General features: G+C 42.9%; 1 protein-coding gene across 1 annotated transcript in view; it reads left to right on the forward strand.

Moving 5' to 3' along the window:
- LOC128689177 (hemicentin-2) overlaps positions 1–12,704 on the forward strand; it is a 58,119-nt gene extending 45,415 nt beyond the window's left edge. Inside the window, exons 3-6 of the mRNA XM_053777323.2 lie at positions 2,316–2,520; positions 7,032–7,130; positions 10,972–11,163; positions 12,366–12,704. Of these exons, the coding sequence (XP_053633298.2) occupies positions 2,316–2,520; positions 7,032–7,130; positions 10,972–11,163; positions 12,366–12,475 (606 nt within the window). The 3' untranslated portion in view covers positions 12,476–12,704. The remainder of the gene's footprint in view (positions 1–2,315; positions 2,521–7,031; positions 7,131–10,971; positions 11,164–12,365) is intronic.
- Positions 12,705–14,269: the final 1,565 nt, after the last annotated feature.

The following is a 14,269-nucleotide window of genomic DNA, read 5'->3' on the forward strand; positions in this document are numbered from 1 at the left end:
AACAAATAGTCCTCATTTCGGTGAATGATTAGAAAAAAAATCATTTGTATTATGTGACATCATGTCAGGTTAGGAAAGATTTGTCAGGAAACAGGACAAATGTTTCCTGACGAGGGTCTAAGTCACATAATGACCCGCCGCTGGAGCTTTTGGTCATCTGACCGAGGCCTTCCACTGGCTTACCGGTCCACCCCTTTAAAATTTCTCGTTCATTTAACGTGACGTCAGAACTGGAGACTCTAGAATATAGCATATCATAGTTTGTGATATAATATATTTTAGGAAAAGTTTAATTTTGCAGCAAATGTATCCGTAATTAGTAATTAGTGCCATTTTTCACATATTCGGTCTAGGACTTTTAAATCTAATGTCTCATTAATTACACATGAATGGTATACACATTCGAAGGAATGTGTATATCATTCATGTATGTATGAATGTGCAGTTATGTGGGAAGTATGTGAATGTGAGCTCAGATATGAGTAATGTGCTTGTGATTCATTTGAACATGTATGAATACATGTACGTGTATGCATATAAGTGCAGACAAATACATGTATGCATTTATGTACATATACACACTGTGTGTGTATATATATTCTCCTAATTGTGGTTGCAAGAGTCAAGTCATAGCCCCTGTGTTTGTGTGTGTGTGCGTCGGTGTGTGTGTGTGTGTGTGTGTGTGTGTGTGTGTGTGTGTGTGTGTGTGTGTGTGTGTGTGTGTGTGTGTGTGTGTGTGTGTGTGTGTGTGTGTGTGTGTGTGTGTGTGTGTGTGTGTGTGTGTGTGTGTGTACTCACCTAGCTCTACTCATCTAGCTGTGGTTGCAGGGGTCGAGTCACAGTTCCTGGATGATGTGTGTGTGTGTGTACTCACCTATTTGGACTCACCTATTTGTGGTTGCAGGGGTCGAGTCTTAGCTCCTGGCCCCGCCTCTTCACTGGCTGCTACTGGGCCCTCTCTCTCCCTGCTCCATGAGCTTTATCAAACCTCGTCTTAAAACTATGTATGGTTCCCGCCTCCACTACGTCACTTTCTAGGCTATTCCACTGCCTGACAACTCTATGACTGAAGAAATACTTCCTAACATCCTTTTGAGTCATCTGAGTCTTCAACTTCCAATTGTGACCTCTTGTTTCTGTGTCCCCTCTCTGGAACATCCAGTCTTTGTCCACCTTGTCTATTCCGCGCAGCATTTTATATGTCGTCATCATGTCTCTCCTGAGCCTCCTGTCCTCCAGTGTCGTCAGGCCGATTTCCCTTAACCTTTCTTCATAGGACTTTCCCCTTTGCTCTGGAACTAAAGTTGTCGCAAACCTTAGCACTTTCTCTAATTTCTTGACGTGCTTGATCAAGTGCGGGTTCCTAAGAGGTGGTGCATACTCCAGTATGGGCGTGACGTACACGGTGTACAGTGTCTGGAACGATTCCTTGTTAAGGTATCGGAACGCTGTTCTCAGGTTTGCCAGGCGCACATATGCTGCAGCAGTTATCTGGTTGATGTGTGCTTCCGGAGACATGCTCGGTGTTATACTCACCCCAAGATCTTCCTCCTTGAGCGAGGTTTGGCCACCTAGCCTATACTCCGTCTGCGGTCTTCTGTGCCCTTTCCCGATCTTCATGACTTTGTATTTGGCGGGGCTAAATTCGAGAAGCCAGTTGCTGGACCAGGTGTCCAGTCTGTCCAGATCTCTTTGAAGTTCTGCCTGATCCTCATCTGATTTAATTCTCCTCATTAACTTCACATCATCTGCGAACAGGGACACTTCTGAGTCTAACCCTTCCATCATGTCGTTCACATATACCAAAAATAGCACTGGTTCTAGGACCGACCCCTGTGGGATCCCGCTCGTCACAGGTACCCACTGTGATACCTCATCACGTACCATGACTAGTTGTTGCCTCCCTGTCAGGTATTCTCTGATCCATTGCAGTGCCCTTCCTGTTATATGCGCCTGATTCTCTATATTCTGCACTAATCTCTTGTGAGGAACTGTGTCAAAGGCCTTCTTGCAGTCGAAGAAGATGCAATCAACCCACCCCTCTCTCTCGTGTCTTACTTCTGTTACTTTATCATAAAACTCCAGAGGGTTTGTGACACAGGATTTGCCTTCCATGAATCCGTGCTGGTTGGCGTTTATACTCTTGTTCCGTTGCAGGTGCTGCACCACTCTCCTCCTGATGTGTGTGTGTGTATGTGTGTGTGTGTGTGTGTGTGTGCGGGTATGTGTGTGCATGTGTATTTCATTTACAAATTTAAAAAACTGACAAATAAAAAATGACAGGTTTTGAGAGTGACAGGTGTTATTGTGTGCAGGTGTCGTGGATCAGAGGTCGTGACCTTCACGTACTGAGCTCAGGAGCGGTGACCTTCTCATCGGACTCTCGAGTGAGTGTCTCTCACCTACACGACTCCTGGACTCTCACCATCAGGTACACGCAGCCCCGCGATGCTGGTTCCTACTCCTGCCAGGTCAACACTCAGCCCCCCATCGCCTCCTGGTACAACCTTACCGTTGTAGGTCAGTCCCTCCTAGTACAACCTTACTGTTGTACGTCAGTCTCTCTTGGTACAACCTTACCGTTGTAGGTCAGTCCCTCCTGGTACACCCTTACTGTTGTAGATCAGACCCTTTTGGTACAACCTCACCGTTGTAGGTCAGACCCTTTTGGTATAACCTTACCGTTGTAATTCGTCAGTCCCTCCTGGTAAAACCTTACCGTTGTAGGTTAGTCCCTCCTGGTACAACCTTACCGTTATAGGTCAGTCCTTCCTGGTACAACCTTACTGATGTAGGTCAGTCCCTCCTGGTACAACCTTACCGTTGTAGGTCAGTCCTTCCTGGTACAACCTTACCATTGTAGGTCAGTCCCTCCTGGTACAACCTTACCGTTGTAGGTCAGTCCCTCCTGGTACATCCTTATCATGGAAGGTCAGTCCCTCCTGGTACAGCCTTACCGTTGTAGATCAGTCCCTCCTGGTACAACCATACCGTTGTAGGTCAGTCCCTTCTGGTACAACTTTACTGTTGTAGGTCAGTCCCTCCTGGCACAACCTTACGGTTGTAGGTCAGTCCCTCCTGGTACAACCAAACCGTTGTAGGTCAGTCCCTCCTGGTACAACCTTACCGTTGTAGGTCAGTCCTTCCTAGTACAACCTTACCGTTGTAGGTCAATCCCTCCTGGTACAGTCTTACCATTGTAGGTCAGTCCCTCCTGGTACAACCTTATCGTTGAAGGTCAGTCCCTCCTGGTACAGCCTTACCGTTGTAGGTCAGTCCCTCCTGGTACAACCTTACCATTGTAGGTCAGCCCCTTCTGGTACAACTTTACTGTTGTTAGGTAGGACACATATGCAACAGTTAGGTATCTTTATTTCGAAACGTTTCGCCTACACAGTAGGCTTCTTCAGTCGAGTACAGAAAAGTTGATAGAAGCAGAAGATACTTGAAGACGATATAATCAGTCCATCACCCTTAAAGTTTTGAGGTGGTCAGTCCCTCAGTCTGGAGAAGAGCATTGTTCCATGGAATGAAACAATATGGAGATAAAGTGACAGGATGGAGCCTTTTATAGCGCCAGGAGGTGAGACGTAGGTCACTAGGAGAGGTAAGATCTCAGATGTTGGGAGGACAGGTCCCTCTCAGATCCAACCGTTCTCACTGTATCTTGGTACAGACCTACAATCAACTTCGACAACCTCTACTAGTGAGAACGGTTGGATCTGAGAGGGACCTGTCCTCCCAACATCTGAGATCTTACCTCTCCTAGTGACCTACGTCTCACCTCCTGGCGCTATAAAAGGCTCCATCCTGTCACTTTATCTCCATATTGTTTCATTCCATGGAACAATGCTCTTCTCCAGACTGAGGGACTGACCACCTCAAAACTTTAAGGGTGATGGACTGATTACATCGTCTTCAAGTATCTTCTGCTTCTATCAACTTTTCTGTACTCGACTGAAGAAGCCTACTGTGTAGGCGAAACGTTTCGAAATAAAGATACCTAACTGTTGCATATGTGTCTTACCTAACAACCTGTCGGTATTTTATACCATTTTATTATTCAACTTTACTGTTGTAGGTCAGTCCCTCCTGGTACAACCTTACCGTTGTAGGTCAGTCCCTCCTGGTACAACCTTACCGTTGTAGGTCAGTCCCTCCTGGTACAACCTTACCGTTGTAGGTCAGTCCTTCCTGGTACAACCTTACCGTTGTAGGTCAGTCCCTCCTGGTACAACCTTACCATTGTAGGTCGGTCCCTCCTGGTACAACCTTACCGTTGTAGGTCAGTCCCTCCTGGTACAACCTTACCGTTGTAGGTCAGTCCCTCCTGGTACAACCTTACCGTTGTAGGTCAGTCCCTCCTGGTACAACCTTACCGTTGTAGGTCAGTCCCTCCTGGTACAACCTTACCATTGCAGGTCAGTCCCTCCTGGTACAAACTTACCGTTGTAGGTCAGTCCATCCTGGTACAGCCTTATTATTGTAGGTTATTTCTTCCTAGTAAACCGTTACATTAGTACACAAATAGTCCGTACATAGGATAGAGAAGGAACACACGACTACCTTGCGGCCATCATAAGAGTGAAGGAACCAGTTTAAACTTCCTACCTCACTCTTTTCAGTTTGTGTGACTTTGTACGTGGCCCAAGTCCGACCGAAACGTCGTCCTAAATTCCTTCTCTCTCCTATGTGCGGGTTATTTATTTGCTGTTTAAGTCAGGGTATTGTACCTTTTTGTTCCTTACATTAATAAATCAATCTATTTGATTCCAATTTAATGTTACTTTTATTGCATATGTGAAACAAGTGACCAGTTCCATTATTGCTTGTGCAACATCAATGTACTGTGTCCTCGCTTGTGTCGGTCATGTACTCTGGCTGCTGGCTAAGTGAGACAACGTAGAGATGTACACAAAATTTATAATTAAATTTACCCTTGAATACAAATAATATTGTCTCTCCTTAAATAAGGACATAATATTAATTATTAGAAAATATTTTAAATCAGTTTCGTAAGCCAGGTATTTAAGATATCTACGTAAGAAGCCTATATAAGCCATCTAAATCAACTATGTAAATGTGAAATGTTGTTCTGCTATGTATTCTAGTTATATAAATTAGCTATGAAAGTTAGTGAGAGACAGGAGAAACATTGCCCTGGGAAGGGGGCGATGTTTCTCCTTAGATATCTTAGATACGTGAATTACAAAGCTGATTTAAAATTTGTTCTAACAACTAAAATTGAGTCTTTCTTGGAGGAAAGATAATATGATTAGTACTCAAATATACATTAAAAAAGGTCCGGCTAACCGGTTTGTCTGAATCAGTTCACAAAATATTACCCTGCTCACACTCCAACAGCTTGTCAAGTCCCAAAAATCGCAAAATATTACCCTGCTCACACTCCAACAGCTCGTCAAGTCCCAAAAATCGCAAAATATTACCCTGCTCACACTCCAACAGCTCGTCAAGTCCCAAAAATCGCAAAATATTACCCTGCTCACACTCCAACAGCTCGTCAAGTCCCAAAAATCATTCGTCTCCATTCACTCCTAACACGCTCACACATATCTGCAGGCTGAGATAAGGAACCAGTCACTTGCAGATAATTCCTAATGGACAAATACTATGTAGCGTTTATTCTGTTAGTTTGATGGATCTGTGAAGGACTTGCCTAGTATGGGCCAACAGGGCTACTGCAGTGCTCCTCCTTTCCTATGTTCTTATTTAGCACTGACATTATGAAAGTATTATATAAATGGCTTGTTAACCTGTCGTCCTGTGGTCCTTCACACTCGTAATCCTGAGGTCGACCACGCTGTCATCGGTTTTAAAAGTAACACTGTGGAGGCTCACAGAGGTAACACTGTGGAAGCTCACAGAGGTAACACTGTGGAAGCTCACAGAGGTAACACTGTGGACGGTCACAGAGGTAACACTGTGGAAGGTCACAGAGGTAACACTGTGGAAGGTCACAGAGGTAACACTGTGGACGGTCACAGAGGTAACACTGTGGAAGGCCATAGAGGTAACACTATGGAAGGTCACAGAGGTAACACTGTGGACGGTCACAGAGGTAACACTGTGGAAGGTCACAGAGGTAACACTGTGGAAGGTCACAGAGGTAACACTGTGGAAGGTCACAGAGGTAACACTGTGGACGGTCACAGAGGTAACACTGTGGACAGTCACAGAGGTAACACTGTGAACAGTCACAGAGGTAACACTGTGGACGGTCACAAAGGTAACACTGTGAACAGTCACAGAGGTAACACTGTGGACGGTCACAGAGGTAACACTGTGGACAGTCACAGAGGTAACACTGTGAACGGTCACAGAGGTAACACTGTGAACGGTCACAAAGGTAACACTGTGAACAGTCACAGAGGTAACACTGTGGACGGTCACAGAGGTAACACTGTGAACGGTCACAGAGGTAACACTGTGGACGGTCACAGAAGCAACACTGGTCGGCCATATCTTCCCAATCTCACATTGTCATGTTATGTTGACTTACGCTACGTGTAAACAACGATACATATTGCTCTGGATTTCACTTGTTATCAAATTATCTCGCTACCACGACAATTAAGTGGAAAATAAACGTAGTTTTAGATGAAATTCAGTGGTGTCATACGAGGATATATTAAAGCTTGGTGAGGAACAGCAGGCTCAGCAACACATGACTGATTAATATGTTGTTCATGCATCAGTATTTAGTTAACTCTACGGTTACTGAATAACAATTCATAACAAGTAGCCACGTGAAGGCTGGGGTAGTGAGGATATCAGAAACCTATTTGGCAGACCTTATTCTGTTATAGGAGTGATGGTGGGGCATGGCTTATTCAGCGATATTTTTTTTAGCCAAATAACACTAACTACTTGAAATAAATTTCCCGTACATATTCATGTATAACCGAGAAGAAGGGAAACTGGAGAATATTGATTTTTCTTCATTTCTGCGTCGTTGTCAATGCCTAGATTTATGTAATAATAGTTGTAATGTTGATGGCATATGTCGGCAGAGGCTCGGGCCAACATCCTGGGAAAGGAGACCATGTACGTGCAGAAGGGGAGTACCGTCAGCCTCGAGTGTGTCATCAAGGAAGAGCTGGTCATCCCTGGTGAGTTATCCCTGTGTTACGTGCACACCAGTGTGGCTTCAAGGAGCTGGTCATCCCTGGTGAGTTATCCCTGTGTTACGTGCACACCAGTGTGTCTTCAAGGAGCTGGTCATCCCTGGTGAGTTATCCCTGTGTTGTGTACACACCAGTGTGACTTCAAGGAGCTGGTCATTCCTGGTGAGTTATCCCTTTGTTGTGTGCACACCAGTGTGTCTTCAAGGAGCTGGTCATCCCTGGTGAGATATCCCTGTGTTGTGTGCACAAATATATCATCAAAGAGCATTTCATCACCTTTATCCATCTTGTGTGTGTGTGTGTGTGTGTTTGGGTGGGTGGGTGTGTGTTTGTGTGTGTCTGTCTGTGGGCTTATAAATTCATCCTAATAGAACCCTCGTGGCTGATTGGTACAACGCAAACTGCTACTTCCATGAACAAGCACGAAATTTTGAGGAGATCCGTCTCAGATATACAGCCATGAAGACTTCGTATTTTTAGAGGTAAAACACCTCACCTTAGTAGGTGAGGTGTTTTATCAGTTTATGGCGAGGTAGAATGTGAAGTGCAGGATCTGAGTTAAAGGTGAAGTTCTTGATCAGATTTAAAGGTGAGGTGCTTTGAAACTTTTACGTGCTAGTAGTAGGCAGGGTGTTTTGCTCGAAATTTTGGTGAGGTGGGATGCAGGAATATATTGTCTTAGGGCATATCTTGAAACGCCGTTCGGCCCTTACTGGCCATATTAAATAAATTACGAATGGAAAGAATGGTTGTTGATTCATAATATTTCGTTTGCAGCTGCATCCAGTCTTGCGTGTGATGATGGCTCCGTTCCGATTGATAGTATGATTTTCTTTGAGTGCTGAAATACAAGTAACCTTTCCTATGTATGTCAGATGTTTCTTTTGTGTTCGATGAGCCATGTTTTCAGATCTCTTCCTGTCTGGCCTCTGAACTTTGTCACAGTCGCTGCATAGGATTTGGTATTCTCTTGAAGTGAGTGAGGATATTTGATTCTTTTGTTTCTTGGAGTTGTTGTTGACGTTGAATAACACGAGGTGATTCTGAATATGTTGTGGAGTCTCTGGATGTTTTGGTTGAGGAGTGTGCGGAATCTGGTCAGTGTAGGTCTTTGTGTTTGGAAGAGTAACGTATACTGTTTTTTTTTCTTTTTTTTTGAGGATTTCAGCAAACCATTCTTGATATGTCAGGCTCAAAATGGAATCTCGATAATATCCATGAAAGAGGTGTCCACCGTTCTTGATTTACGTAGAGTGGTTACTAAAGAATGGCTGTGTATGTGGGTTTCCGCTTAAAGGGGAATGCAATTTCGTTACTTTCTCTTGTGATGAGTGTGTCTAGAAGGTGCACGTGATGATTGTCTTCCCATTCTCCATTGAAATGAATAGATGGTATCAGTTGATTGAGTACCTGAGCCGTAGTAATCTTCTCAAGTAGTGAATATATCACTGGTGCATCTGAAGCGAAGCGTGACTTGGATCTTCGCGGTGGGTGTGGGAGCTCGTACAAATTCATTTTGAGGTAGGCAAGCACAGGTGGTAGGGGGCTGCTCGTACTGCATACATTTTTTTTCTGTGAAGTTCATTGCTGAAAGTAAAAACGTTGGTGGAGACATGTAGGATGAACTGATTTAGGAAAGGATGCACTGATGAAACACCTCACGTATTCTAGGCATACCTTTGAGTCCCCTTTATAAATTCTCGTTCTCCTTTCATTTCTGTATCTCAGGTGAATGAAATGTATAGCACCTCAAATATATATATATATATATATATATATATATATATATATATATATATATATATATATATATATATATATATACGCAAACACTGATCTCTGGCCGAAGGAGACTCGAACCTAAGAACCTTGGAACAAGGTACGCAGTGCTATACCATTCTCACCACACTGGACAATACCTTGGCGCCTAGCACAATGCCTACTATCGTGTTAATAAAAAGTAACGTGTCCATTTGTTGTATATATACACTTATGGAACTTATTCACTTTTAAATTAGCAGCAAAAATGTCGAAATCAAAGGCGAGTCACAGGGTGAACGGGCCCATATGGGAATTGTGGCACACACGTAAACATGCAACATCGAAACAAATAACCTATAAAACGAGCTAGTTCCCCACAAAATATTAGGAGACAAATGATCTAACGTAATGTGTACCAAGCCTGGTTAGAGTTGAAAAACAGGATTTCTAACATACAGAGGCAGACATTCATCCTGATGTTTATGCTGTATCACGATATTAAATGTAGTCTGGAGTATTCGCGAAATTACCGGTTTGAGATTATGTACAGTGGCCTCAGTGAGGTATGAATTGAGTTTGTACAAGCCTAAGCTATACTTACATAATGAAAGGTTATCATGTTATATAATCGCCGATTCTAAGATATTTCTCTCCTACCATGACGCGCTACGAACTATAATTCGGAAGGCTTCTGATCATTTAGCTGGGTTATTACATACTCGTATATCTGGATCGAGTGTTGTTGTTGTGCTAACCTAGATTCAGGGTATTTACCTGTTTCTCCGATGTAAAATAAATTACAACCGCTGCAACCCACTGTGTACACACCTCAGTTTTTTTTTTTTTTTTTTCGTGAGTTCTTGATCAATGCGTTCTTAAATCCTTGAATTCTGGAAGACCGCGCGTGTGTTAAAACATTTTAGGGCAAAAATCTAAAGATTACCTTTGTATGGGAGAACCAACACACACTTCCATAGTGAGGTTATAGTAAGTTCAGTCCTATAATAAGTCTTACTAGCTGTTGGAAAATAAAATATATTCTGGAAAGATGAATGTATCCTGGAAAATAGAATGTGTTGCAAAGTCGAATGTGCGCTGGAAGTGAAATTTTTGAGGGAAAACAATGTGTTCTGGAAAGAAGAATGCATGCTGGAGAGTTGAATGTGTGCTGGAAAATTTAGTGTGCTGGAAAATGGACATGGGATGAAAAGCTGAATGTATGTAGGATACTGAATATTTAACGAACCTTCTTATTTCTTCAAATAGTGACTGATACAGACAGTTACTGAATATGAGATACATATGTGTTATTACATTTAATGAGGAGAAGTTTCGTCCAGCAGGGGTTTTGTCATCTATTACGGAGAACACGAAAGAATAGAGTAAATACTTGAAGTCCAGTGAGGGACTCCAAGGGCTGGGTGGAGTTTAGGTAATGACATTGTTTGGATTATTAAGAAAGTGATTGGCCAATATTTTCAAGATAATGATGGTGTTGGTGGCAGCGATGAGAGAGGAATTATACAGCCCCTGGATATTGATAAGTATCCTCAATAAATGGCCTACTACCGTACATGAATCTCACGTGCATGCTTGACCTTCCTGACAGATTACGAAAGGTATAGGGCTAAAATTTACATCAATATTTCAGAATTTCTCAGGCTTTGTGTTGAAAAGGGCACCAAGAACGGAAGATGAAAAGCATACTTTAAATATCACTTTCCAAGGTATGTAATTATCCTCTGGTCTTAAAGCTCTCTTTTAAGAACTGAGGGGCAGATGAAACTCACAAGAAAACTGCTACTGAGATACAGAACTGTGGCATAGGCAAGAACAAAGCCTCTCCGGCCTAATTTCAGACCCTGCTTCCTGGTTGATGACTCTGTTAGCCTAGTTGTTGGTAACAGCTACCAGTATTACGACGCAGACATATCCAGCAGAGTGATCAGTAGTTTTTGGAGAACGCTGGGTTGGATGAGCTGTTGGGGGCTTATCAAGTCCCCTCTGGAAAGAGATTAGTAGTACAAGTAACGAGTAAGTCACCAATTACGTTGGTACCCTACAGGACTGGTGTTGTGGTATCAGGATGATCGGTTGGTGGACCGAGACTCAGGCAGGGTCAGTGTGGTGACTAATATTGGGAACGTCACCACAAGTACCCTCAAGGTGGCCGGCGCAGCGCTCCATGACTCGGGAAACTATTCCTGCTGGCCTTCTGCAGGTCGACCCGACAGTGTCATCGTCCACGTCATACAAGGTAACTATAATGTTGCTACGTCAAACAGGAAGCCTGTAACTTTGTGTCATCAGTCAATATAACTACTTTAGTAAGATCTGGTTATTTTACTAAAGCAGATTAATACAAGACTTTGATTTTGTCAAACTTTTATCTGTTAAAGGTTAGCTACGACTTTATTTTTAACGAACTTCTTTACATCATAGACGATATATGTTTTTGAAACATTTGTTTGTCAAATAAATCGTACTAGGTAACGATATATAGCCTGTCCACAGTGTTAGAACAAACCATACTTCTAAAACTAGAATTCTTCAAACTGTGATTTATCATTAAATGAAATGTCTGACTAAACAATTTCTCTAAAAATACATGACCTGTTAATATGACTAACGGAACCTGCTGCATGCAAGGGACATACAGTAATTATTTTTATGTAGCATAAGTAAAATAGCTTTAAATATTCTGCAAGCAGCGTGAGAAATATCATATTTGACAAGGTTGAGCAGCTGCAGTCTAGCAGTTAAGGGCTGAGCGCAGGGCAGGAGTCTGGTCACAGCTGCACCAGCTACTTGACTTGTAGATGAGGCCTCCACTTCTTGCCTCCACACACACTGATCCCAGCGGGACACAGTCTCGCTGCTGCTGCTGCTGCTGGAGGGATGGTGCTGGAGGGATAGTACTGAAGAACCGGTGCTTGAAGGATGGTGCTGGAGGAATAATGCTAGACGACCGGCGCCGGAGGACTGGTGCTGGAGAGATGGTGCTGGAGGATTGGTACTGGAGGGATGGTGCTGGAGGACTGGTGCTGGAGGGATGGTGCTGGAGGACTGGTGCTGGAGGGATGGTGCTGGGGAAATGGTGCTAGAGGGCAGGTACTAGAGGACTAGTCCTGGAGGGCTAGTACTGGATAGATATTCCTGGAGGAATGTTGCTGGAGGGATGGTGCTGGAGGGATGGTGCTGGAGGGGTGGTGCTAGAGGACTGGTACTGGATGGATAGTGCTAGAGGGCAAGTGCTGGAGAGATAGTGCTGGAGGACTGATGCTGGAGAACTGGTGCTGGAGAGATGATGTATTACCGTGATGTTAGCCGACTGTCATGGGCGGTCACCTGGGACTGTGTTAATGTACCTTACGTAGGACGTAGCTTAAAAATAAGCTGATTTGTTTGAAGAGTTAATAATCTAAAAAAAATTACAGTTCAAAAATTATTGATCTACAGGAGATCCACCAGCTGCCATGCACCACGGCAACTCAGCCACCTGGGTGACTACCATGCTGCTGGTGCCAGCTGCCTCCCTGTTCACCCTGCTGCTGATCCTGCTCACCTGACACTGACCTGCACACCTGCCAGCCTCCACCACTTCAACTCACCTCTTCCATCATTATGTTCCAGCAGTGTCGCATATACCTGTCTAGGCCACCACCCTCTCTTCCTCTCATCCTCAAGAACAATCATCAAAGATAGTTTCTAAGTATATATACTTTTACACGTGATCTCCAATTTAGAATAAATAAACAAGTGACTTACCTTATTTTTAAGAAAATTACTAATTTTTGAGGTTAAATATTCTTGTTATTTAAGAGAACTATATTCTTCTCTCCTGTGAGTGAGGAAACTAAGATACTGGAGTCAGTGTTGCACCTAATAGCACCTTACGCAGGAGGTTAGTAACTGTGTGTCAATTAATTTACAATACAGCCGAATAACTCACCGAACGGCGAAACTAGCAGGCTTGCTAGTTTAGAACTGACATTTACCATGAGTTTAAACTCTCTGTTCGGTGAGTTTACAATCGTGTCATTACGATTTCGCGAGTCATACAACAGAACATTTGTATTCAGGGGCGGCACCAGAATTTCCGTGCAGGGGAGTGAGAGGTGGCTATCTGGCTGGGAAGACGACGACCTGGAAACACTACGATGGGAGAGCAAGTCACCTGTTTTTTTACTTAATAGTGTATAATACAAATTAACAAAACTAGCAGTGTTATCTAAACATCCTTTATTCACATAACTACATGAAATTACTTCAATACAAAGGCTATCAGAATAATGGTGTTCACCTCGGCCTTACTGATGTGATGATAGATATCTAGAACACAATATATTAACTCTGTTCTGAAGTTGAAGAATGAGACACTTGTGTATCATTGGGATATCTTCACTGAGCTAGTGGATTCATCTGTTCAGTGGACTGAAGAAGCCACTCATGGTGAAATGTTTCCTCTAATAAATGTTCTGACCGGTATACAAATGTCTTTTTCCCTCATCAGTTCAATATAGAGAAGAACGGCTGTAGATCAGGAGTTTGAAGTAATTAGTCCCTCAGCCTGGAGAGGATGGACTGATTACCTCAAATTACTCAGTTTCCGCTGCTCTTCTCTGTATTAGGCTGATGCAACCACTGGCTAGCGAAACGTTTCCTCAGTAAAGATACCCAAATGTAGCACAAGTGTCTGAGTTATCAACTTTTCTCCAATGAGTGTCTGAAGGTAACTGAAAAGTTATAGCAGTGTGATTCTTTCCTTGTTATGATTAGAAGCAAAAGTATCAGTGAGACCTGCAACATCCATACTCTGTTCTTGTTTAATTGATAAATATAACTGCAATATCACTTGTTCTTCTACTGTTGCTTCTCAAGTAAGATTTTGTCAGTCAAGGGCAGAAAAAAAAACTATGGTATAAATCTTGGTAGTAGATACCGGTAAATTGGTTTAAAAATACACGTTAGTAAGCACTAGGACATTTATGAGAAAACGTTTGAAGGGATCGAGGTTCCAGGACCGAAGCGTTTTCTAATATGTCCTAGAGTTTGCTAAAGAATCTCTGTAAACCAGGAAAAAAGTGTGTTTACGTGGTGCAAACTTAACTGACAGAGTCACACTGGTGTACACCTTTTAATACAGACCTGTGGAAGCAGACTTGTGAAGAAATGATAATATGACCCAGGTGCTTTCGTCTCTCAAGAAAAACACTAGAAATGAAGCCTCTTGAGGATTCATTGCTGATAAACCCTTCAATATGCTGCATGAACTGTTTGAAAATCACCTGTTTTATTCATTGACAAACCTATGACAGGAAATTAAACATGTGTATAGAATTTATAAGATAATGCCATTTTAT

Source organism: Cherax quadricarinatus, chromosome 21 (genome assembly GCF_038502225.1).
Source record: "Cherax quadricarinatus isolate ZL_2023a chromosome 21, ASM3850222v1, whole genome shotgun sequence".
NCBI classification, from domain to species: Eukaryota; Metazoa; Arthropoda; class Malacostraca; order Decapoda; family Parastacidae; genus Cherax; species Cherax quadricarinatus.